The 26,123-nt window shown below is 38.7% G+C and overlaps 1 protein-coding gene across 19 annotated transcripts in view; it reads left to right on the top strand.

The window, feature by feature from the left end:
• myo18ab (myosin XVIIIA b) overlaps positions 1–26,123 on the top strand; it is a 336,877-nt gene that overhangs the window by 173,881 nt on the left and 136,873 nt on the right. For 7 of the 19 annotated variants that reach the window (XM_051931142.1, XM_051931141.1, XM_051931130.1 and 4 more), the window contains 5 exons: positions 695–733; positions 8,168–8,233; positions 9,739–9,826; positions 12,403–12,509; positions 25,065–25,241. In XM_051931142.1, the coding sequence (XP_051787102.1) occupies positions 695–733; positions 8,168–8,233; positions 9,739–9,826; positions 12,403–12,509; positions 25,065–25,241 (477 nt within the window). Of the gene's footprint in view, positions 1–694; positions 734–760; positions 836–8,167; positions 8,234–9,738; positions 9,827–12,402; positions 12,510–25,064; positions 25,242–26,123 lie in introns of those variants that run through there. The other 12 variants (XM_051931131.1, XM_051931128.1, XM_051931139.1 and 9 more) reach the window with 4 other exon arrangements.

Raw genomic sequence — 26,123 nt, 5'->3', positions numbered from 1 at the left:
TTACTTTGCAAAATCTGAAAGAGATTGCATCTAAAAAGAAAATTTGAATTGTATTTTTACTCCTGCAGTGTAAATACCTAATACCAAAAAAATCTTGAATCTGTAGCAAGAAATGAACATGCATTTACTTTAATACCACACTGCAGTACTACTAGCTGTACTACCCGTCTAAAAAGGGTTGAAATTTAAGTAATAGATGTAGACCTCAGCGTCAACATTTGCAGTGCACCATCTATTAGAATGCATATGTCTCTGTTATATACTAACTGGAATGGGATTCATCAAATCACTGTTAAATGTTTGTGATGTGCCATCTATTGAAATAACTGCAATGCATTTTATTAGTAAAAATGTTTGTGATGTTCCATCTTTTTGATTGACAGAGACATAGCAATTGGATGGACACACAGACAAACACGCAGACACTTATTCTTTTATTAAGGTGGATTATTTCCCAACCTTTGAACAAAGCTGTTGACTATTCTTTTTAGAAAAAGTAATAAACAGTCGTATAATTTTTTTTTTCCCAGCTTGTTTGTAAGTCGGATCTTTCATAAAATCCGGATGCCTGGAATTGTTCAGGATCATCCATTGGCAGCAGTTATTCTCTGCCCTTTCTATATTTCTTCTTCTTTAACTCAGCTGTTTCTTTCTCTCTTTCATTGCTTTTCTGCCTCCCATGGCCGTCCACTAGCAGTTGGCGTCAGTGTCCTATGCCTCTTCCAAGAATCAGGTACTGTACTCCTCCTCTGAGTTTTCAGCTCCATCCGGTGAGCTCCCTTCTCAAGGCATCTGTGTGCTGGCTGGTGTCTGTACGCGTGTATCGTGTTGGAGTGTAAGACTGCCTTACTCGATTATCTCCTTATTCTTTATGTAAATTAAGTGGGCTGTTTTGGCTTCTGTTTTCATCTTTGTTGAAAAAACTTTGAGTAATACTTGGAGACCATTTTGGTAATTTTCTGCAAAATTTCATCATTATCCCAGCAGTCCAAATTGACAATAATGCTGTCACTCTCTTTCCTTTGATTTAATGCCAACCTTATGTATCCTGTCTAAAAAAACTTTTGAAACTTTAATAATGAACTGCACGCAAGGCTGTTTTTCTTTGAGTTTTAGGACCTTTTTTGGCAGAATGTGAATTAGATTTAAGCAAATATACCAATTAAATGGCTATTGTAAACATCACTCCTAGAAGTATTAACTGATTTGAGTTTTTTAAATTAGTTGATTGTGCTAATGATAGGAGTTTTTGGTATTTTAGTGTTTGTTCATTTATCCATAAAACAAAAATACATAAAAAAAAAATCTGATTTGTATTTGAAAAAGGTTAAATATTCATTATATGTAGCCTCCAACCATTTGTAAACATTACAAAAAAGAAAGCCAGATAACAGAGTACTGCTGAGCAACTAAAGACAACTAAACAAAACTGTTAAATGTGTTCTTTTTTTAATTGGTCTAAAAAGCTATAGATTAACAAAATAAACTGCCATGTACTGTATATCTCTGAATTATAGTATTATTATTTTATGTTTGTTACTGAACCATTTACAGTACTTGCCTGCAGCTAAATTATTAAGTAACGACGGTAACAAAAAAAACAAAGACCAGGCTAGAAAAGATAGTCTCACAGATTTCCTGTTATTGTTCTGTAGTAATCTTTTGTTTAAACAGGTAATGTTTATGTATTAAACTGGTGCAATTATAAGAATCATACTCCTGGTATTGTAGGATGTTTTTTGTGGTGTCTTAGAACAAGTTTTCATGGTGATTCTTGTTTGGTATCATGTGGAGCTTTTATGCTTTTACCGTACTGCAGGCTATTAGACCAGAATTGTTGTAATGTGTTGACATTGAGTATGTTTCATAGTGATACATCTATGACAAGTGGCACAGTATGTGTTCTTTATCTTAAAGTGCAGGGAACTCATTAGGTAAACAACCTGTTCCAACTTGAACAAAGGATAGTTAATAATGAGTGACAAGTGTCCAGCACATCCATATTGCAATTGATTTGCTGTTTAACACTAGAATTACCAGAGCCTACGAAAAAACTCGTAAATCCGTCCCACCTTAAATCGCGTCTTAAATCCGTTTGCACCTCTCCGCCAGAGTCCTTTGTCATCTAAATGTGCTGATAAAGCTACTAGCAGCCAGCTATTCCATCCCCCCACCGACTTAGAATGAACTTCTCTCCTAGCTCAAGCCTTGCCTTGATTTGATTACCTGGGATTGAAGTGGAGTTTTACAGTGGAAATAATTCTAGCGTTATTTGGAATACACGCATTTCATGTGTGTTCCATTTCTATAGTTGGCTGTGCAAACACATTTTTAAAACAGAACGTTTTTCATATTCTAATAGTAAATGACAAAATGTAGGCATAAACTATATAACATATGAAGCCTGAAGTCCATATATCAAAGAAACACTTTCACAAAAGGTACAAATAAAAGAACACATGCGCCTTCATTCAAAAAAAAAAAAAAAAAAAAGCCGCGTTAGCATGCCACATTGACTTTCTTACTACAACTGCCGCAGTGGCGTAATGGTATCAGCGCCTGACTGGGAATCAGAGGATGGCGAGTTCAATTCCGCACGGCTCCACTTCGAGAAATTAACTGCTCTTATTCTTACAATTTTAGAATAACAATATAAATTTGATTTCAGTCTGTAACAGGCGGTGTAACTTATGATACTGGTAAAGGTTAGCTTTTTTTTTTTTTTTTTTTTTTAATTCACTTTTCATTCTCGCAGTCGCATTCAGAATCAATCCATACAACCCCATCTGACACAGCTGGTTTCACATAAATAAAAGTGTACTTTTATTCAAGACTATAACCGAAGAATAAAGAAAGCAAGTTACAGTTGGTGGTTGATACGACAGTTTACGTGGTGCAATGTTAAGAACTGCTGATTTCCGATCCGTGCTATATAAAATCATCACATTCAAATATTAACAGTTCCCACACACCCAAGGTCCGCCATTCCTACATTTACAACATGTGTACTTGTTGCAGTGTACACACCTCTCTGTGCTATGGTTCCTATTACAGTGAATGAGCACCTGACACTGTACTTTCTTCCCTGGGGGAAGCTGAGGTCTTAGAACGGAAGTTTGTTGACGCTGTATCATCTTTTCTTTTTCCATCGCCTTTTCCTGTAAGAAGCGACGACGAAGTTCCTCTGCAAGGTGAGCCATGAACACTCTTCTTTCCTCAGCGGATCCCGTGCATGCCTTATACAGTACGTGTGCGTTCATCGCTGCTAGGTCAAGGATGTTGTACAACACAGCAACCGGCCACCTGCGTGTTCCTGTGCGCACTGAACAAGCACGCGCCTTCTGGTCCATGATGTCAACGCCACGCTGGAGAAAAAAGAAAGACAAATATATGTGACATTTTGAAGAAATCATTTTATCACCAGAAGAGCACCAGAATACTTCGTCACACTAATATTTTTTTCATTAGCATACCTTCATGTGGTTGTAGTCTGTGACCGTGTTTGGTTTTTTTTTTTTTATCTTGCCCAATCTCCACATCATGGTGCATTGTGCTGAGAATGCAGACAGACTTCATCTTTTTGGGCACATACACTGTAAGCATGGCACTGGGAGATCTAAACACCAGCGTGGAGAATTGTTTGTGTACTGAACTGACTTTAGCTGCAGGTGGAAGTTCCCGTCGCACTTTATTCATGGTGCCAAGCAGAGCTGTATTGCGGTGCAGCAGTCTATTAGCCAGCGAAAGTGACGTGAAGAAGTTGTCTGTTGTTACGGTTCTGCCTTTTTGGATTGCGGCAGATTTGGAGACAAAGTACATGTGCAATGCCACTCCTTATTTAGGAAAAGATCCCAGTCGTCCCACGGGAGAAAGACTTTCCGAGTCTGTGGTCATAAAGCTTATGGAGCCATTTCTGGACAAAGGCAGAACCGTAACAACAGACAACTTCTTCACGTCACTTTCGCTGGCTAATAGACTGCTGCACCGCAATACAACTCTGCTTGGCACCATGAATAAAGTGCGACGGGAACTTCCACCTGCAGCTAAAGTCAGTTCAGTACACGAACAATTCTCCACGCTGGTGTTTAGATCTCCCAGTGCCATGCTTACAGTGTATGTGCCCAAAAAGATGAAGTCTGTCTGCATTCTCAGCACAATGCACCATGATGTGGAGATTGGGCAAGATAAAAAAAAAACAAACAAACACGGTCACAGACTACAACCACATGAAGGTATGCTAATGAAAAAAATATTAGTGTGACGAAGTATTCTGGTGCTCTTCTGGTGATAAAATGATTTCTTCAAAATGTCACATATATTTGTCTTTCTTTTTTCCCCAGCGTGGCGTTGACATCATGGACCAGAAGGCGCGTGCTTGTTCAGTGCGCACAGGAACACGCAGGTGGCCGGTTGCTGTGTTGTACAACATCCTTGACCTAGCAGCGATGAACGCACACGTACTGTATAAGGCATGCACGGGGTCCGCTGAGGAAAGAAGAGTGTTCATGGCTCACCTTGCAGAGGAACTTCGTCGTCGCTTCTTACAGGAAAAGGCGATGGAAAAAGAAAAGATGATACAGCGTCAACAAACTTCCGTCCTAAGACCTCAGCTTCCCCCAGGGAAGAAAGTACAGTGTCAGGTGCTCATTCACTGTAATAGGAACCATAGCACAGAGAGGTGTGTACACTGCAACAAGTACACATGTTGTAAATGTAGGAATGGCGGACCTTGGGTGTGTGGGAACTGTTAATATTTGAATGTGATGATTTTATATAGCACGGATCGGAAATCAGCAGTTCTTAACATTGCACCACGCAAGCTGTCGTATCAACCACCAACTGTAACTTGCTTTCTTTATTCTTCGGTTATAGTCTTGAATAAAAGTGCACTTTTATTTATGTGAAACCAGCTGTGTCAGATGGGGTTGTATGGATTGATTCTGAATGTGACTGCGAGAATGAAAAGTGAATTAAAAAAAAAAAAAAAAAGCTAACCTTTACCAGTATCATAAGTTACACCGCCTGTTACAGACTGAAATCAAATTTATATTGTTATTCTAAAATTGTAAGAATAAGAGCAGTTAATTTCTCGAAGTGGAGCCGTGCGGAATTGAACTCACCACCCTCTGATTCCCAGTCAGGCGCTGATACCATTACGCCACTGCGGCAGTTGTAGTAAGAGTGTCAATGTGGCATGCTAACGCGGCTTTTTTTTTTTTTTTTTGAATGAAGGCGCACGTGTTCTTTTATTTGTACCTTTTGTGAAAGTGTTTCTTTGATATATGGACTTCAGGCTTCATACGTTATATAGTTTATGCCTACATTTTGTCATTTACTATTAGAATATGAAAAACGTTTCTGTTTTAAAAATGTGTTTGCACAGCCAACTATAGAAATGGAACACACATGAAATGCGTGTATTCCAAATAACGCTAGAATTATTTCCACTGTAAAACTCCACTTCAATCCCAGGTAATCAAATCAAGGCAAGGCTTGAGCTAGGAGAGAAGTTCATTCTAAGTCGGTGGGGGGATGGAATAGCTGGCTGCTAGTAGCTTTATCAGCACATTTAGATGACAAAGGACTCTGGCGGAGAGGTGCAAACGGATTTAAGACGCGATTTAAGGTGGGACGGATTTACGAGTTTTTTCGTAGGCTCTGGTAATTCTAGTGTTAAAACCTCCAATATGTGTTCTAATCTGCTTGATTTATGGGAGGTATTAAATATGCTAAATGAATATGCATTCACCTTTATTCAGTAAATCATGTTAACTTCTACTGAATTTATGCTGCGTTATGATTTCAGTATATTGTATTATTAAATGTGACTTCCCAGATTTCATTAGCTGTAGGATGAAGTTACATGCATTCATACACATAACTATAATTTGTTTTGTAAAAACCTAGATATTATTTACTCAAGCTCTGCCTTTGTTTTGATTGCAGTATTCAGCATAACCTCAGTTTATTCATGCTATTTTGTGTTTTTTTTGTGCATGGTTTTCCTTTTGCAGATGCATGTTTATACCAGGGTTGTGGAGTCAGCACACAAACCCTATGACTCAGATTCTAACTCCTCAATTTATGGTAGCACTGACTCTGATTCCAACTCCTATATTTGTAATTTAAGCCAATATGCAGTACTGGTCAAAATTTGAGGTCATCCAGAAATGTTCATGATTTTCATGATAGAAATTAATATCTTTTTTATCACAATATCATTACATTTATTTAAAAATATATTCAAGGTATTACTAATGTATATAATAGCTATTACTGCTTGAAGTGATTGATTTTTAATTTATTATTCACATATAGCCACAAAGCTCCATTTTCAGCAGCAATTCCTTTAGTGTGCTATTGGTAAACTCCTTTAGCTTATCCTTAATTAGTCATGTGTTAATGCTAATACGTGATTAGAGAATCCTTTCTAACTGCATTAGCACCAATGAAACCTATTATCCTGCATGCTTGTATAACAAGGTACTGGTATTCCTAAAGTTAATTTTTGGGTTCAAAAATGACCAAAATGAATCAGATTTGCCAAGAAACGTCAGACTTTTTTTTTTTTTTTTGCAGAATGAAGGATATTCCATGTGATAGATTGCCAGTAAACTGAAAATTTCATTTTACTGTCTTAAGAGAAAATGGTGAACTGATCTAATCAGGATAGACAAAGAAGGGGAAGGCCCAAATGGGCAATTGCATAAGAGGATAAGAACATACTATGTAGTTTGAGAAACAGGTTCCTTACTGGTCTAATTGCTAATTAGAAAGGTTTTTCTCATAACCAATTAGCTTGTAAACATGACTAATTAAGGATACTTTAAAGAAGTTTACCATTAGGAATGGCTGCTAAAAATGTGACTTTGCATTCATGTGAGTAATAATTAAAAAAAACAATCATTTCAACAAGTAAATGGCCATTATAAACACTAGAAATGCCTTAACTATAGTTGTTATATTAATTTAATGGCATCTAAATAAAAAGGTATTCATTTCTATCAAAGTATGAAAATGTTTGGGTGATCCTAATCCTTTAACCAGTTGTGTATTTACTATGTTGCACACAACATACAAGAAACAAAGCATTTCATTACTACCAATGTGAATCATTAGGGTACTTTTTAAGCACCTTAAAGTTAGGCTTTAAGGGCTGTAGTAATGCAGTTATGGCTTTTTATATTAATTATTAAAGATGCTTTAAACATTGAGTAACATTAAACAAAGGACCAAACTTGCAAAAATAAAAAAGGGTTATTTTTATCAAAAGGTTTGAAAAAAGAATAGTTTATTTAAATTAATATATGTGAAACTGGAAATTTTAACACATTATATTACAATGTAATATTTAGTTAGAGTTGGAGTTTGAGTAGGCACATTTTTTGCTTATTTTGCATAATTGCTTCATATCCACAACTCCGCTTCCAACTCCACAGCCCTGGTTAACACACCCTTTCTGTTACTCCTGTAGTTTCACCTGTTTCATTAGAAAATATTGTTAATACTATTGATTATCAAATAAAAATAAAAAGCCATTCCTTTTCTTCTGTAGGGAGAGCTGATATCCTTTCAAAAAGCAAGATATGAACAGATGATAAACTGTATTTGTGTTTTCCATTGTTTACTGTAAATCAAATCTCTAAGGCATACTGATTTCTTCAAAAAGACTGCCTTTTGCAGCATAAATTCATATAAAATACAGATACGGTGTGCTGAATAATTAAAAAGAAAGGAATGAAAAAGTAAAATTTTAAAATACATTGGTGTCTGATTGTTGCTTTTCACATGCTTCAAAATCAGCTGTCTTTCATATGGTCTCTGCTGACATGTACACATACATAGATGCAGAAAATCACTTAAATAATTGTCTAAACATTGAATTTAAATAGTCATTTATTGAAGGGTCTATTATGTGAGTGTGTTGCTTTTGAAACTGATATTCAAGTTTCTGTTGTATATATTTTACATTTTTTTAAAGAGTAAAATGTGTATTACTAGTGAATATTTTTTCCTTATAATTAGTCATAGTTCGTCACATCACTGGTTAAGTACTACAGAATAGCCTGGTTAGTCTAGCTCTGTAAATAGCACTGGAGATAGTCTACAAAATTGAATCATACTCTTTCTTTAAATCTTGCTCTGCTTCCTGCCTGCCTCCTACCAGGGTAAGGTCGATGAGGTCCCGGCAACCATCCTGCAGACCTTGCCAGCCACAACTGCTTCACATCAGGTTTGCATGAGATCTTCACTTAGTTTCTCGTGCTCATATTTCTTTGTGTGTCATGCTTGTGCTTTGTACAATATCGTCCTGTGTGAGCTGCAATTTTTTATTATCGAATCAAAAAAAAAAAAAGGAAATTTCACATAGTAGTTTGGCGTTTGTTGTAATTTCTATTTGTTAGGTTTAATTATAACGTATTTATAATTTTGAAATTTTTATTTACTTTAAATGAGTGAACATGCTAATACAGTGGAACCTCGGGTAACGACCGTAATTTGTTCCAAAACTCTGGTCGTAACCCGATTTGGTCGTGACCCGAAGTAATTTCCCTCATAGGATTGTATGTAAATACAATTAATCCGTTCCAGACTGTACAAACTGTAAGTAAATATATTTTTTTAAACATTTTTAAGCACAAAAATAGTTAATTATACCATAGAATGCACAGCGTAATAGTAAACTACATGTAAAAACATTGAATAACACTGAGAAAACCTTGAACAGAGAAAAGTAACATTGCAAGAATTCACGCTATAGCCTTACGAATCACTCGCTGTAAACACAACAGGGAAAAAAATGAACATTTGAAAAATCCGTAATTTAATAAACAACCAAGAAAAGTAACATTGCAACAATGCACGCTACGAACTGAAAAATGAACATTTGAAAAATCCGTAATACAAAAACTTACCATAAATTAACCTTGCATGAGTTGAGTTCTGGCATGAAGGAAGTGAGGAGGAACTGGGTGGAGAGGAGATTATAGTTTTGAGGTAAAGTCTGTGACGATGCGGGTTTTCTGCATGCTCCCATCTTGCTTCCGGGAGCCCTTAAACCTGTCACCGTCAGTAATGTTACTGATGAGCACGACAGTGAGGCACTACAATGGAGCAATCGGATGGTGCAAAAAGTGTCAAGTGCTTTTATTAAAATCAACAAAACAACAATCAAAAAGAAAGTCCAAATTAAATAAAGTGCAGTGCTTTCAGAATCTTTCAATAAATAAATGATCCCATAAAACAGAAGTGAAGTGGAGGTTCGAACTGGAAGGGAAACTGGCTTGTTCGTAACCCAATTTGTACGTTGTCTGAGACGTTCGTGACTCGAGGTTCCACTGTATATGACTACAGTTGACAGTAATTAAAGTTCAAAGTTAATTTCTGCATGCTGCTTCCCCATTTACAGTGTAGTCATTTTTTTAGTATAGATTAGGCTATGATTTATTTCAAGTTAAAATGTATTCTTAATTACTCACTTGAAGCATGCTGAGTATATTCTGAGTATATACTTCAACATAGTCACAATCTTTTGTCAAGTAAAATATCAAGATTTGTTTTATCTAACAGAAGGATAGTTAAAAATTAACTGATTGCAGTCTGCTGTTCATTGTTCAATATATTTTACTTTTGATTGCTGCTCCAGGTTGATTTATTCAGTACAGTTTGCTAGTCTTCCTTGGTGTAGTTTACTCTTTATCTAAATAGTAAAATCATTTCTCTTTTCTTTGGTTGTAGGTAAAAACAGAGGAGCAGATTGCTGCTGAACAAGCTTGGTATGGAACAGACAAAGTGTGGCTGGTCCACAAAGAAGGATTCTCTCTAGGTAAGTGGCACTGGAAAATAAAAATAAGAATATACTAAATTAATTACCCAGCAAATAATAGTTTTCATATCCATTATTTGCCTTACACTGATTTGAAACCCACATTTAATATTGTTTTAATATTGTATTTTTTTCAAATAGAATCAAGTGTGAGAAAGATTGGTTATATATTTTAGACTTCTGAATATGTTGATAGTGTTTGCTGTTCTTTGTGTTGTTTATTTAAAAAAATCCACTGAGAGAATGAGAAACATCACATAACTAGATGTACTCTGTATATCTCCGTACTGTGGTCTAAGTAGTTTATTTTTAAACGTAAAATATGAGTTATATATATATATATATATATATATATATATATGTAATATACACAAAGCTTGGCTCATAAAGCTTGTACGCTGACGCATCGCTACAATGAATAATGGACATTCAGCACCAGTACAATTTTTTGACAGCTGATACAAGTACCTTCATTGGATACTGTGTGCTGATAGAGACTACTGAAAGACTACTTTTCATTTCATTTCATATTTTTTTTCTTAAATACACAAAAAAAACTTTGCCGCAGCTCAAACCTGGTTATGCATTGCATCTCCCTGCACAGGGTGGTATTCCAGCAAATCACACAGGTTGTAGACTGTGGTAAGTCAGGGCCGAGTGGAAAGAATGGAAACTTTGAGTTTTGTGTATAAAATAAGGATATATACTTTTCCTTGTAACTAGTATGTGTTAGCTCTAGTGGAAATAAAAATGTTCATGAACACAAAAACAAGAAAATGTGTCTGGTATGCGATGGCCATATCTATATATATAATTCACTAAGCCGGCAGGGCAAGCAAGACAACCATGGGATACGCACGACATAGCCACGCCCGCAAAATCACAGAGACACGCCAACCAACTCTTTAAGACCATGGGATACGACGACAACTCACAGAGCCACGCCCACCAACTCTAAGAGCATGGGACGAGAACGCCTGCCCACCCGCCCGCCTGCCTGACTGTTACCAGCATCTGGTCTCTGCTACAGTACACATGCACCACTGAGCCACGTTGACTTTTCATTATTCTTTTCGGTTTCGGCTGCATTTCTATATATAATCCACCAAGTCGTCCGACCATGGGATACGAACGACAGAGCACCGCCCAAAAACTTGAACCGATACAGAGACATGCCCACCAACTCGAAGAGCATGGGACGAGAACGCCTGCCTGCCCACCCGCCCGCCTGACTGTTACCAGTGTTCACCGCAATGTACTGGAGTGTAAAACCATCACAACTGCTAACTCACAAACTGCAACAATTCACCAAACACTGCATCAGACACTTCTATATCTAAGAAGATATATAGATACTCATTATTCCCTGGCACACGTCCACCCACGCTCTCAAGGCATTCACAGTGCCTGCTCATGTGCCTGGATGCAACAACTCACCACACACAAATTTCGCTTAATTTGACTCAACACGGGAAACCTCACCCGGCCCGGACACGGAGAGTATTGACAGATTGATAGCTCTTTCTTGATTCTGTGGGTGGTGGTGCATGGCCACTCTTAGTTGGTGGAGCGATTTGTCTGGTTAATTCCGAAAACGAACGAGACTCCCTACTGCGAAATAGTTATGCGACCCCCGAGCGGTCGGCGTCCAACTTCTTAGAGGGACAAGTGGCCTTCAGCCACGTGAGATTGAGCATTAACAGGTCTGTGATGCCCTTGGATGTCCGGTACTGCATGCGCGCTACACTGAATGGATCAACGTGTGTCTACCCGGCGCCGACAGGTGTGGGTAAGCCGTTGAACCCCATTCGTGATGGAGGCTGGGGCTTGCAATTGTTCCCCACGAACGAGTAATTCCCTGTAAGTGCGGGTCATATGCTCACACTGATTACGTCCCTGCTCTTTGTGCTACTACCATGGTCGGGTGACTTGGTGGATTATATATAGAAAAGCAGCCGGAACCGCAAAGAACAATGAATGGCGGGGGGGCCGGGACGAAGGGGGCGGAATGGGCGTCCTTCACCTCTCCCCCCGTTCCGCCCTCCACGCCTGAGCACCGTCCAGCCCCGTCTCTCGCTTTGGGAGGTGGAGGCGCAACGGCGGTCCTCCAGTTTTCAGTCACGGACAATTGTATGTTGGTTCGTAGCATGCATTGTTGTAATGTTACTTTTCTTGGTGGTTTATTAAATTACGGATTTTTCAAATGTTCATTTTTTTCCCTGTGCTTAAAACTCATTAAAAGAGCGGCGTGATTATGTGGCTTGAGATAGTTTTGCACAGCCATTATACTCCTTTCTCAGATGAGAAACAATCACCTTAAGCTTTTCCTGTACTGCATACATGTCCCGTCATTTGTATTCCAGTTAGTCACACTTTTACTTTCAGCCACTTGACATCATAAGTGAAAACCTTAAGCCTATCATATATTTAACAAATTTTGCTTTGCAACTGATGGTTAAAACACATTATTTCACAGTAAATAGGTGATAAAATGTTTTGTCTGTTATTTGGGATTTGAATTTAAAAGTAATTTAACTCAATGTTTAGCTAGTTAACAGCACACTCTTTTCTTCTAGCAACTCTTTTGAAGGCAGATAATTATAGTCTTCCTGAAGGTAAAGTGAAAATAAAACTGGAACATGATGGAACAATACTGGATGTTGATGAAGATGATGTTGAAAAGGTATGAGTGATTAACTCCACTTTAATGTTATAAAATGTCAATTATGTATTTTGAATGACTTATTTCTCCAATATTACTACTGTAATAGTGTACCAAACAATGTACTGTACTTTGAATACAGGTGGGTCTCAGGTTACAAACATTCTTATTTCTGTAGACATTTGTAGCCTAATTTTTAAATATATCCAACTTGAAAAAATGACCTTTAATGGAAATCTGCAAAGATACATATTGCTTTATTGCTAGTTTATAGAGAAAATGACAGTGAACTAATATTACTAGATATTCTAGTCCAGTATTGTCACCATTAACAAACCCATTGCATTTGAGCTACAACGATATGTGCTCAGAAGGCATGCTACAGTGCAGGAACAACATGTAAGCAATATATTTCCTGGTGATGTCAGCTGTCTGCCCAATCAGCACCAACTCTTTTTTGTTTGCAGCATCAGTAAATTTCTACACTATACCTTAAGTCACTTGTTTAGCACATGCAAAAACCCCATAATCCCAGCAAAAAATCACTGAATACACTTGCTACAGCTACAGTTTCAGTAGCTGCTTCCTGTGTTGTTTTTATATGATGTAAGTTAGCTCCCACTATCAAACAAACCAACCTTTTATGTAAATTTCACTGTTAAGTGGAATCACTTTTTTCCCTGCAGATTTCTTTTAAGACGTAGTGAGGTATTCTAGTCTTCACTTGAATCAAATACTGGCTGAATGGTATACTGTACCTCTGGTCCTCAATCCAAATCATCAAAAGTCTTTCTTTTCCAATAATCTGATTGCTTTGTTGTTAGCAGTAATTTTAAATTGCACAGGACCGCTGCTTTCACATGTTGTATTATATAGACTTTGTCCTTTAAAATTGAACCAGTTTTGGATTGTCAGTTGTCTATATTTTAATCGATTTGTGATGCCATTTCTCCAATATCTGTACACTTAATGTCAGTTTTTTCTTTCATTGCTATTACTTTGTATGGAAAAAAGTAAAAATCATTTAAATAAAAAACAGATGTCTCTAGCTGAAAATTAAACGAAATTCATTTGAAAAGGAAAATTACTGGGTTTATGTGCTGATTCATATCTCTGGATTGCCATTAAATCAAGGCCATCATAAAGCAAAGTCTGCCTGTATTAATGTTAAAAATTGCGAATTTTTTTTCGTTTAAATCCCAAAAATGGGGCTTATATATACAGTGATCCCTTGCTATATCGCGCTTCGACTTTTGCGGCTTCACTCCATCGTGGATTTTAAATGTAAGCATATCTAAATATATATCACAGATTTTTTGCTGGTTTGTGGATTTCTGCGGACAATGGGTCTTTTAATTTATGGTACATGCTTCCTCAGTTGGTTTGCACAGTTGATTTCATACAAGGGACGCTATTGGCAGATGGCTGAGAAGCTACCCAACCAGAGCACGTGTTAGGTACTAAATAAAACTCCTCAATGATATACGATATGCTTCCCACACGGTGCTTCGCATACTTGAAAGCCCGAACAGCACGTATTGATTTTTGATTGTTTGCTTTTCTCTGTCTCTCTCACTCTCTCTGACATTCCCTGCTCCTGACGGAGAGGATGTGAGCAGAGGGGCTGTTCGCACACTGGCCTAGAGGATACGGACGCTCCTTTAATAAATGCTGAAAGACTACCTTCACATTGCTGCCTTCCTTGCAGCTGCTTTGTCCGGTGGTGCTTCGCATACTTAAAAGCCCGAACATCCCTATCGATTTTTGATTGTTTGCTTTTCTCTGTCTCTGTCTCTGTCTCTCTCTCTCTGACATTCTCTGCTCCTGACGCACACTTCTTTGAAGAGGAAGATATGTTTGCATTCTTTTAATTGTGAGATGGAACTGTCATCTCTGTCTTGTCATGGAGCACTGTTTAAATCTTTGACTAAAGGGTGTTATTTCATGTCTAGAGGGCTCTAATAATGTTAAAAAACGTATTTAGAAGGCAGTAAACAGGTTTTCTATGCTCTAACTGCGAAAATATTCGATTTATAAATAAAGAATCCTACTTCGCGGAAATTCATTTATCGCGGTAGAGTCTGGAACGGATTAAGCGTGATAAACGAGGGGTTTACTGTATATATATATATATATATATATATATATATATATATATATATATATATATATATATATATATATATATATATATATAGTCACAAAAATGTTCAGCCCTCTCAGATTGCGAGACTGCCCTGGTTGTTTCAATGAGCTCGTTTATATTTGAAAATTCTCCCCAGGCCGGCTGGGTGAAATGCTCTGGCAGGCCATTTATAAACAGCAAACATGCCACTTTTTTTTTTACTATTTGATAGGTGGTGCAATCAGCGGGCCTTAACCAGCCTGCCACCTCTTCCCAGAGAACGTCCAGTTGTTCTCTGGTAGCCCGTTCCAGGGTCAAACCTCTAGGTTTGTATTTTCTTCACCTGCTGGCCTGGGGAAAATCCACTTTCCTGTGGGACCTTAGCCCCAGTGGGAAGGACAGCGCTCTCCTCCGAGAGAGCATAATAAGTCCCCATCGTTTCCCCCATAGAGACCAGCCTACGTCTGTGTGTCCCCTCGACACTCTCCCTATTCAATTTGGGTGCCCCAGAGATAGCCAAAGGGAGCGGAGTCTGCACCGGTTCTTTCCGAAATCCGAGACGCACTCCCCACCCGAAAGCTCGGCTCAGGTACTCTCCCACCTGGACATGACTCAGGTCCGGTCCCGTTCTCTTCAGGGCTTTCTCCATCCTGCCGACTATGCCACTGTCACAAAAACGACCATAAGACATCAGGAAGGTTTGGGGCAGCGACCCATTTAATCGATTACGGCTGCAAAACTGATCTATTACGATAGACATGTTCATTCAACAGAGTCCAAAACAGAACTGACTTCTTCAGGCAGTATGGCGGCTTTTAAAGGCCAGCTAAGGAAGTGACGTCATCAGCCCCGGAACCGGAAGGGATGTCATTGGCTGCCCCAGAGCCGGGCAGGATTTCCCTAGAATGGTCTGCAAAAGATCGAGAGGGAAAATTAGTACGCTCCGCCACCCCCTGGCCTGGCATGGAATTACCTGTAATTAAGCCCTTTAGCTGTCTCCTAAACACACGTGTGTGACAATATAATATATATATATATATATATATATATATATATATATATATATATATATATATATATATATATATATATATATATATATATTCACGGCATTCGTAGTCTGTGTCACATTCTGATTGTATGGGTGGTTACCTACCAGGTAACGCTTGTGGTTAATCAGCAATCTGCTAACATCCGCCACGGTGCCCTCAGTTTGTGAGGAGCAGATCATAGAATGGTTGAAATAGTTTACTGTCAAATAAATGCAAAGAGTATGCGACACGTGTTTCGCCCTCATTCTGGGCTCATCAGGCGTACACACTCCACTGCACTCCCTCTCAGGAATCGAACCTCGGACGTCAGCGCCAGAGGCGATGCCCCTAACGTTGCGCCATGGCGTGTGGTTCATTTATTTGACAGCATGTAGATCGGGGTAATTACATTCACGGCATTCGTAGTCTGTGTCACAATCTGATTGTATGGGTGGTTACCTACCAGGAAGATGAGAGACAAAATTAAAAACAAAAAATCACATTGTCTGATTTTTGAAGAATTTATTTGAAAATTATGGTGGAAAAAAAGTATTTGGTCAATAACAAAAGTTCATCTCAATACTTTGTTATATACCCTTTGTTGGAAATGACAGAGGTCAAACGTTTTCTGTAAGTCTTCACAAAGTTTTCACATATTGTTGCTGGTATTTTGGCCCATTCCTCCATGCAGATCTCCTCTAGAGCAGTGATGTTTGGGGCTGTCGCTGGGCAACACGGACTTTCAACTCCCTCCAAAGATTTTCTATGGGGTTGAGATTTGAAGACTGGCTAGGCCACTCCAGGACCTTGAAATGCTTCTTACGAAGCCACTCCTTCGTTACCCGGGCGGTGTGTTTGGGATCATTGTCATGCTGAAAGACCCAGCCACATTTCATCTTCAATGCCCTTGCTGATGGAAGGAGGTTTTCACTCAAAATCTGACGATACATGGCCCCATTCATTCTTTCCTTTACACGGATCAGTCGTCCTGGTCCCTTTGCAGAAAAACAGCTCCAAAGCATGATGTTTCCACCCCCATTCTTTTTCAGTAGGTATGGTGTTCTTTGGATGCAACTCAGCATTCTTTCTCCTCCAAACACGAGTAGAGTTTTTTCATCTGACCATATGACATTCTCCCAATCCTCTTCTGAATCATCCAAATGCTCTCTAGCAAACTTCAGATGGGCCTGCACATGTACTGGCTTAAGCAGGGGGACACGTCTGGCACTGCAGGATTTGAGTCCCTGGCGACGTAGTGTGTTACTGATGGTAGCCTTTGGTCCCAGCTCTCTGCAGGTCATTCACTAGGTCCCCCCGTGTGGTTCTGGGATTTTTGCTCACCGTTCTTGTGATCATTTTGACCCCACGGGGTGAGATCTTGCATGGAGCCCCAGATCGAGGGAGATTATCAGTGGTCTTGTATGTCTTCCATTTTCTAATAATTGCTCCCACAGTTGATTTCTTCACACCAAGCTGCTTACCTATTGCAGATTCAGTCTTTCCAGCCCGGTGCAGGTCTACAATTTTGTTTCTGGTGTCCTTTGACAGCTCTTTGGTCTTGGCCATAGTGGAGTTTGGAGTGTAACTGTTTGAGGTTGTGGACAGGTGTCTTTTATATTGATAACGAGTTCAAACAGGTGCCATTAATACAGGTAACGAGTGGAGGACAGAGGAGCCTCTTACAGAAGAAGTTACAGGTCTGTGAGAGCCAGAAATCTTGTTTATTTGTAGGTGACCAAATACCTATTTTCCACCATAATTTGCAAATAAATTCTTTAAAAATCGGACAATGTGATTTTGTGGATTTTTTTTCTCATTTTGTCGCTCATAGTTGAGGTATACCTATGATGAAAATTACAGGCCTCTCTCATCTTTTTAAGTGTGAGAACTTGCACAATTGGTGGCTGACTAAATACTTTTTTGCCCCACTGTATATACAACCTTCGTAAACATTACTAAACGAAGGTTTTATATGCGGTGGTGTGCGCGTTCGGGTGGCGGTTGTATTGCTACCTGAAGTTTAGTTTACAGGTTGTGCTGTGTTGTTTGGGCGCTACCTACTGAGTCTGGGAAGCCGCTGGGTTTGACTCTGGGGCACTGAGTCGCAGTGCGCGTGCGCTTTAGTGCGTCTGGCGTCCGTGCATATATACAACCTTCGTTTAGTAATATAGATAAATAAAATTGACAAAAAAAAAGTTTACTTATACGTTATACGTACACGCGAGGTGGTGTAGGCGTAACTGAATACGGTTCGGTAGTGGTGACGGTAGACTATTAAGCAGATATGTGCTACTCCACTCTAAGATTGTACTATCTAAACTTACCAGTGCTTCTTCGATGGGTGACGATAGATGACTGACTTGCAGCACACGTCTGCTACTGTCCCAATTAAGCGGAATGTTGTCCCAATTAAGTGTTTAAATTATGTATTAGTTTATTATTTTGGTTTTCATTCCTTGAGATTTGGCCCAAATAAGCGGCTGCCCCAATTAACCGGTGGCCCAATTAAGCAGAATCGACTGTATATGTATATGTGTATATATGTATGTGTATATGTGTGTATATATGTGTGTGTATATATGTATATGTATAATATGTGTATGTGTATATATGTATGTGTATATGTGTGTATATATGTATATGTGTATCTATACTAATAAAAGGCAAAGCACTCACTCACTCACTCACTCACTCACTCACTCACTCACTCACTCACTCACTCACTCACTCACTCACTAATTCTCCAACTTCCCGTGTAGGTGGAAGGCTGAAATTTGGCAGGCTCATTCCTTACAGCTTACTTACAAAAGTTAGGCAGGTTTCATTTTGAAATTCAAAGCGTAACGGTCATAACTGGAACCTCTTTTTTGTCCATATACAGTAAATCTATACTAATTAATAAAAGGCAAAGCCCTCACTGACTGACTGACTGACTGACTGACTGACTGACTGATTCACTCATCACTAATTCTCCAACTTCCCGTGTAGGTGGAAGGCTGAAATTTGGCAGGCTCATTCCTTACAGCTTACTTACAAAAGTTAGGCAGGTTTCATTTCGAAATTCAGCGCGTAATGGTCATAACTGGAACCTCTTTTTTGACAATATACTGTAATGGACGGCAGCTCGATGGCCGTGGGAGGCGGAGTTGAGTGTCACGTCATCACGCCTCCCACGTAATCACGTGAAAAGACTGTGAACGCAGTAGGGAGAAATGAAGGAAGAGCCGCAAACAGCGAATAACAAAAAATTCATTAAACAATTGAGAAGGGAGCGAAACAATAAGAAGCGAGTGAGTGAAGCATACAAGCATCTTCATAAGGGAAACAAACCACAGTGTAAAATGTAAGTTTAAATTAAGTTTATAGAAACGCTCCCGCTGCGGATTGCAATAACATATTCGCGAGATAAAAGAATGCAGTAGGGAGAAATGAAGGAAGAGCCGCAAACAGCGAAGAACAAAAAATTCATTAAACAATTGAGAAGTGAGCGAAACAATAAGAAGCGAGCGAGTGAAGCATACAAGCATCTTCATAAGGGAAGCAAAGCACGGTGTAAAACGTAAGTTTAAATTAATTTTATAGAAACGCTCCCGCTGCGGATTGCAATGACATATTCGCGAGATAAAAGTTTAATGAGAAGACACGAGCTATAAACGAACCACACGCCGTAGCGCAGCGTTAGGGGCTTCACCTCTGGCGCTGACGTTCGAGATTCGATTCCCATAAGGGAGTGCAGTGAGTGTGTACGCCTGATGAGCCAAGAATTAGGGCGAAACACGTGTCGCGTACTCTTTGCATTATTTGGCAGTAAACTATTTTCAACCATTCTATGATCTGCTTCTCACAACTGAAGGCACCGTGGCTGATGTTAGCTGACTTGCTGGCCAACCATAAGCGTTACCTGGTTGGTAACCACCCATACAATCAGATTGTGATTGACTATGAATGCCGTGAATGTAATTACCCCGATCTACATGCTGTCAAATAAACGAACCACACGCCGTGGCGCAATGTTAGGGGCTTCGCCTCTAGCGCTGACGTCCGAGGTTCAATTCCCGTAAGCGAGTGCAGTGAGTGTGTACGCCTGATGAGCCAAGAATTAGGGCGAAACACGTGTTGCGTACTCTTTGCATTATTTGACAGTAAACTATTTTCAACCATTCTATGATCTGCTTCTCACAACTGAAGGCACCGTGGTTGATGTTAGCTGACTTGCTGGCCAACCATAAGCGTTACCTGGTAGGTAACCACCCATACAATCAGATTGTGATTCAGACTACGAATGCCGTGAATGTAATTACCCCGATCTACATGCTAGAGAAAACCTCAATGAAGAAGAAACAGTGTGTAAGCATACATATTAACACATGTGCAATTAAACGTGCGCATTTACGGGGTGATTTCTCAGGCTTAAAAGCTCGCCTTTCATTAAAAAGGTAAATGCAAACTGTTTTCATTCTGAAGGGCACAAACCACGTTGGATTTCAGCCATTAAACGTGCAAAAATGTCGGTACACCAGATAAATAAGCGCAACATATTATCAGTTGTATCGTATGCTTACAATACATATAGAAATGTGTTAATCGTTAACTAATAGTATGGGATGGTTTTGTTCGACTCGCGCCTTGATTTAAACGATTCCATGTCTTGGTGGGTTTGCGTAGCTTATTGTCAATATCTTTACACCTGTTTTTAAGACTTATTGACTGACACGGGCTTTCACGAAAAAAGTTAGGGCTTTGCTACAGGATACACCCTCCACAAGTTAAGGAAGTAAAAATAAAGGTATATATTTCTGTTTTATTTAAACCTTTTAAGTTCGTATGCATAGCCCCATTTGGCTGTTTTAGTTTTTTTTTTTTCTTCAGTAATGTTTAATCTCCTTAAAGAAAAACAACATATGCATTTTACTTTTTTTGTATCTCTTTAGTAATATTTTAGTGTAAAAGGATAACCAGTATTTAAACCTTTTATGTTACTTTATAAAGTTATTTTACACAATGTTGAAAAATTAATAAGAAAGCTACATATTTTAGCAGCTGCTGCTTTAATTTTCAATGAAATGAAAAAAGCTCTCCAAGAGAAAACCTCAATGAAGAAGAAACAGTTTGCACTATCTAAAAAGGAGAAACCCTCATTTATAAAGGTTTGCTGCAGATGACTTAACTGAAAATAAATGAATAGTTCCTATGTGTATAATACATATTTATCTATTTGACTTATGCCTTTATTCCAGCAACTTGCAACATCTGAGGTACAATTTGTTACATTACTTTTGTTTTTTGCAGTACAGGCAGGTGAAGTGACTTCCTCAGGGTTACACAGTGGTGTCAGTACCAGGATTTGAACTGACAAGCTCTGGGTTTGCTGAAATATTACTGAAGAAAGAAAAAAAACGAACACGGGCAAATGGGGCTATACATACAAATGTCCATCCATCCATTATCCAACCCGCTATATCCTAAATACAGGAGCCAATCCCTGCCAACACAGGGCACAAGGCAGGAAACAAACCCCGGGCAAGGTGCCAGCCCACCGCAGGGCGCACACACCCACACACACCCACACACCAGGGACAATTTATAATCGCCAATGCACCTAACCTGCATGTCTTTGGACTGTGGGAGGAAACCGGAGTACCCAGAGGAAACCCAGACAGACACGGGGAGAAGATTCAAACTCCACGCAGGGAAGCGAACCCGGGTCTCCTAACTGGTACCTTTCACTGCGCCACCATACCGCCCACATACAAACTTAAAAGGTTTAAATAAAACAGAAATATATACCTTTATTTTTACTTCCTTAACTTGTGGAGGGTGTATCCTGTAGCAAAGCCCTAACTTTTTTCATGAAAGCCCTTTTCAGTCAATAAGCCTTAAAAACAGGTGTAAAGCTAAACTTGCAGCACCACTATTCAATTACACTTGCCTAATGTCTCTCCTAAGGGGAGATACTGTGGGATCTGGGCATCAGTCAAAGCACCAATCACAGGCCCGATTAGAAAGCGGGAAGCTGTGATTTGTCGTCTCCATCCCATGTAACAATCACAGCCCGTGTTACAACGCACTACGTATATATGTGTATATGTATATATGTATATGTATGTGTGTATATGTATGTGTATATACACTATATGTTGATATGTGTGTATATATATATATATATATATATGTATGTATATATATGTGGATGTGTGTATATATATGTATATATATATATGTATATATATATATATATATATATATATATATATATATATATATATATATATATACATACAGTGGAACCTTGGTTTGCGAGTAACTTAGTTTACGAGTGTTTTGCAAGACGAGCTAAAATTTTTAGTAAATTTTGACTTGATAAACGAGCGAGGTCTTGCAATACGAGTAGTATATATACGCTTTGTCTGCTGAGCGTCATGTGATCACAACTGAGCTGATGGTTCTTCTCTCTCTCTCTCGCTGCGGGATTGTGGGCAATCGTCTCCTATTCTCCGTCTGAGTTGGCGTGCCTCACTTATATAGTCAACATCCGTAAGAGTGTATCCTGTTTACTACAGCATTGTGACTGTGTATGCATGTGTGCTGTGACGTCCCCGTCATGCACTCCTAAACATGAAGTTGAGTCTCATTACTTTAGCAACACCAGCTTTATTCAGCTTGAAACAGCAATAGCACGGTTATTTATTGTAGAGGGATCTGCCACTCTCCTAGACACAGCAGACAGGCAGGGTCGTGGCCAAGTAGTACTATGCCCTGCGCATTTATAATGTTCCTTGTATCACCCATCGACGGCAGGCGCTTATAACATGTCTGCGATCTTTTTGGATTCGGTTTTACGGCGAACTGCTACAGCGCTGGGAGACTGCGATTGCTTTGGGACACTCTTTCGCGTGTCATCCCGTTGGGTGGAATCCCACAAGAGTTGAGAAACTCACTCACACCAGCCATGATTCTTTTCAAAGGTAAAGTGCAGGTTAATTTGTTTTGTGTATTTTTACTTTATATTTTGTATTAATCATTTTTATATGAATAGTTTTGGGTTGTGGAACGAATCATCTGAGTTTCCATTACTTCTTATGGGGAAATTCACTTTGATATACGAGATGCTTTGGACTGCGAGCACGTTTCCGGAACGAATTATGCTCGCAAACCAAGGTTCCACTGTATATACGTGAACACACACACACACACACACACACACACACACAGTAGGGGGTTTGCCACCTGCTCTCTTTGCTCATCAACCCCTCTGGCCTGCGATACGCACCAGCCATTTAGCTTCTCTGCCGCTCGTGTTGTAAAGATGGGGGATGAATGTACCCCAAGGAGACACGGTCGGTCCTCCGAATCCCCCTCTTAAACGGTGATACTGTACAATCGGAAACAAATAGAGTTTTTTTTTTTTTTTTTAACCTCCTCTTTGCTCAATCAGCTACTCGCCGGCTGCTGTTGCCGTGCTGCGTGATCTGCATCTCAGGTGGTGCTTTGAACATTTAAAAGCCTGTACGGCAGCTTTGTCTTTTATTTCCGGCCCCGGGCATGGTTAAATATCTTGGCACAAAGTCTCGCCTCACGTTACGTGAGTTCTTGATATTTTAGTTTATAATTTAAAAATGGAATATATATATAAATAATCCCTTTTGTATTTTTTAGAGATAACTGCAAACTTAGGATGTTTTTTAGCAGTGGGACCTGACAAATATTGTACCCCTTTATGAAAAACATCAAAATCATTTTGAACAGATTGCTCAATCTATATCAATAATAAGTAAAAGAAATTAGTGTTTTAGAGGGCAGTAAGCTTATGGTTATGTTGGAGTTCTGTGAGGAAGCAACAAAATAATTTGTTAATAAATTTTGCCATTTTATATAAGACTTTCTAAAAGCTTTTGATAAAGTGCCAGTTGAGGCTTATTTTAAGACTGTTTTGAAAGCATGTATTCAGGGCTTGGTGCAAATAACTGATTTTTTAGAACATTAGAATTTATACACCACAGACGTTCTTTTGTTAGGATCTTGTTTATAATTAGACGATTTCTCAAGAGAGGATGTACATAGTATTGTGGTAACCTATTTTTTTAGTTGATAATGCTGTTGTCTGTCTGGCATTTCTAAATGGAGCAACTTGGCCCCCATTGGACCAATTTTATTAAAATGTTGTACATTTGTTCTTCAAAGAAATTTTCACAGAGATATCTCAAACAGATCAAACTTACATGGTTTTGAAATTTCTAAATCTTCAATTGAAAAGTATTGACGAATCTATGAACTCATCTGTCTTTAAACAAAGAAGCATTATCTTTGCGACTTAAACTACAAATTAGTTTACTGCAGTGGTTCTTCTGCGTTTTTTTCTTTTAATCCAATTTTTCTCTCTCTTGTGTTTTCGTGACCGCAGCTCACACCCCCTCCGTCAGGAGCAGAGAGAGAGAGAGAGACAGAGAGAGACAGAGTTTGTTTTTCAGTCAAAAATCAATACGTGCCCTTTGAGCTTTTAAGTATGCGAAGCACCGTGCAGCATGTCATTTCAGGAAGCAGCTGCACAAAAGATAGCAACGTGAAGATAATCTTTCAGCAATTTTAGACGAGCGTCCGTATCGTCTAGGTTTGCGAACAGCCCCCCTGCTCAATCCCCCTACGTCAGGATCAGAGAAAGTCAGCGCAAGAGAGAGAGAAGAGTAAGCAATCTAGCTTCTCAGCCATCTGCCAATAGCGTCCCTTGTATGAAATCAACTGGGCAAACCAACTGAGAAAGCATGTACCAGAAATTAAAAGACCCATTGTCCGCAGAAATCCGCGAACCAGCAAAAAATCCGCGATATATATTTAAATATGCTTACATATAAAATCCGCGATGGACTGAAGCCGCGAAAGGCGAAGCGCAATATAGCGAGGGATCACTGTATACTAGACAATGTAATTAGCAAATTGATTACCCTACATTTTTATCCATGACTTTAAAATGATGGGATCCAAATTGCTTGGTTATCATAGTGGTCACACCTGTATAGAAGCACCCATTTTCATCATAATCTGTTTCTTTTATTTATCCAGGTATTTTCATTCTTTTGTTATTTAACCGAAAGAGTGTAGTGGAAAGTAACACCTTGAGTACCTTTCAGTTTCTTCTAAGTGTTACTTTGAAAATGTAACGTTAATAGGACTTGATAAGCCAAGATAGACTGGATGACTTGTTCTCCTCAAAACTTTCTTGTATATCTGTGACTTGTCAAACCTTGAGTAATTACCATCTTAAGTTCTGTTAGTGGCATCAAGTCCAGATTTGATTTGTTTCATATTTTGGACCTTCTTCTTTCAGTGTATTAGATAAAGGCTTAGCTTAATCTGTACTGATCTTGTCGTCCTGTATTTTGGGTGGTTGTTTTCAGAATACTTTCTTGTTTACTTCATCTCAAGGCTAATCCTCCATCTTTTGACCGTGTGGAAGATCTGGCTTCTTTGCTATATCTCAATGAATCCAGTGTCCTGCATACCCTTCGTCAGCGCTATGGAGGAAACCTGATCCATAATTATGCTGGTCCTAACATGGTCATCATCAACCCTCTGAGTTCTCCTTCTATGTATTCAGAAAAGGTATGGAAATTCTACATTAATTTGAAAAGAAGGTGATGAGAACCTGTCTTTTTAAAATGTGGTAATAGTATTTTCTGCTTTATTATAGAATCTTTGTTTGCTCAAGATAAGCAGAGTGATAGATATAACCATTGTTATGTCAATAAGGAATATCTCTTTATTTCTGCGTTTTTATTTACATGTGTTTCTTATTCTTTGCTTTTGTTACTGTTTACACATTTATATCTATACATGCCTAATTGTGATTTTTCATTGACATTAATTGTTACATGGGACAGATTTATCCTTATAGATGGAAAGAATGGGATTAGTAGGCTGTAGTCATGGAATAGCTGAAAACCAGAAGAAATGCTGGAAGGCACTCACACAATCAAAAAACTAATTTCAAAGTGGAAAACACTAGCTTTATTGTTAGAATAGACACCATTAGTGTTGTTATACTGTTTATGCTTTAACTTGACCTAAAATATTATCTTATTCATCCAAGCCTTCTAAAAAAATAACAAAATTTGTAGTTTTTCATGTCTATTGGACAAATATTCCCATTCTTTATTGGAAAAGGTGTCTAACCATTTAAGGATAATTACAGCTATTAAAGGGCTTTTAAAGGATTCATTTGAGTTAGATGGTGTAATCAGATATGTAAAATGTACCATCAGATGATAACTCTTCACAGCAAAAGTTGTGGAACTGGCCCATACCAGGATCAAGATCTCAAAAAAACATTTCTCTGTGGTCATAATAAAACTCCAGACAATTTGGCTCCTAATTCATTTTCAGTCAAGCACTGTACAAATCGAAAGAATTTAATAACACTGTAACTACATTTTTGAGGTATCAACCAGCAAACCTCTCTGGAAGAGTAAGACATACAATAATACT

The sequence above is a fragment of the Erpetoichthys calabaricus genome, chromosome 8 (genome assembly GCF_900747795.2).
Source record: "Erpetoichthys calabaricus chromosome 8, fErpCal1.3, whole genome shotgun sequence".
In the NCBI taxonomy this organism is placed as follows: Eukaryota; Metazoa; Chordata; class Cladistia; order Polypteriformes; family Polypteridae; genus Erpetoichthys; species Erpetoichthys calabaricus.
The sequence above is the reverse complement of the archived record's forward strand: the minus strand, read 5'-3'. Positions and strand labels throughout refer to the sequence as shown.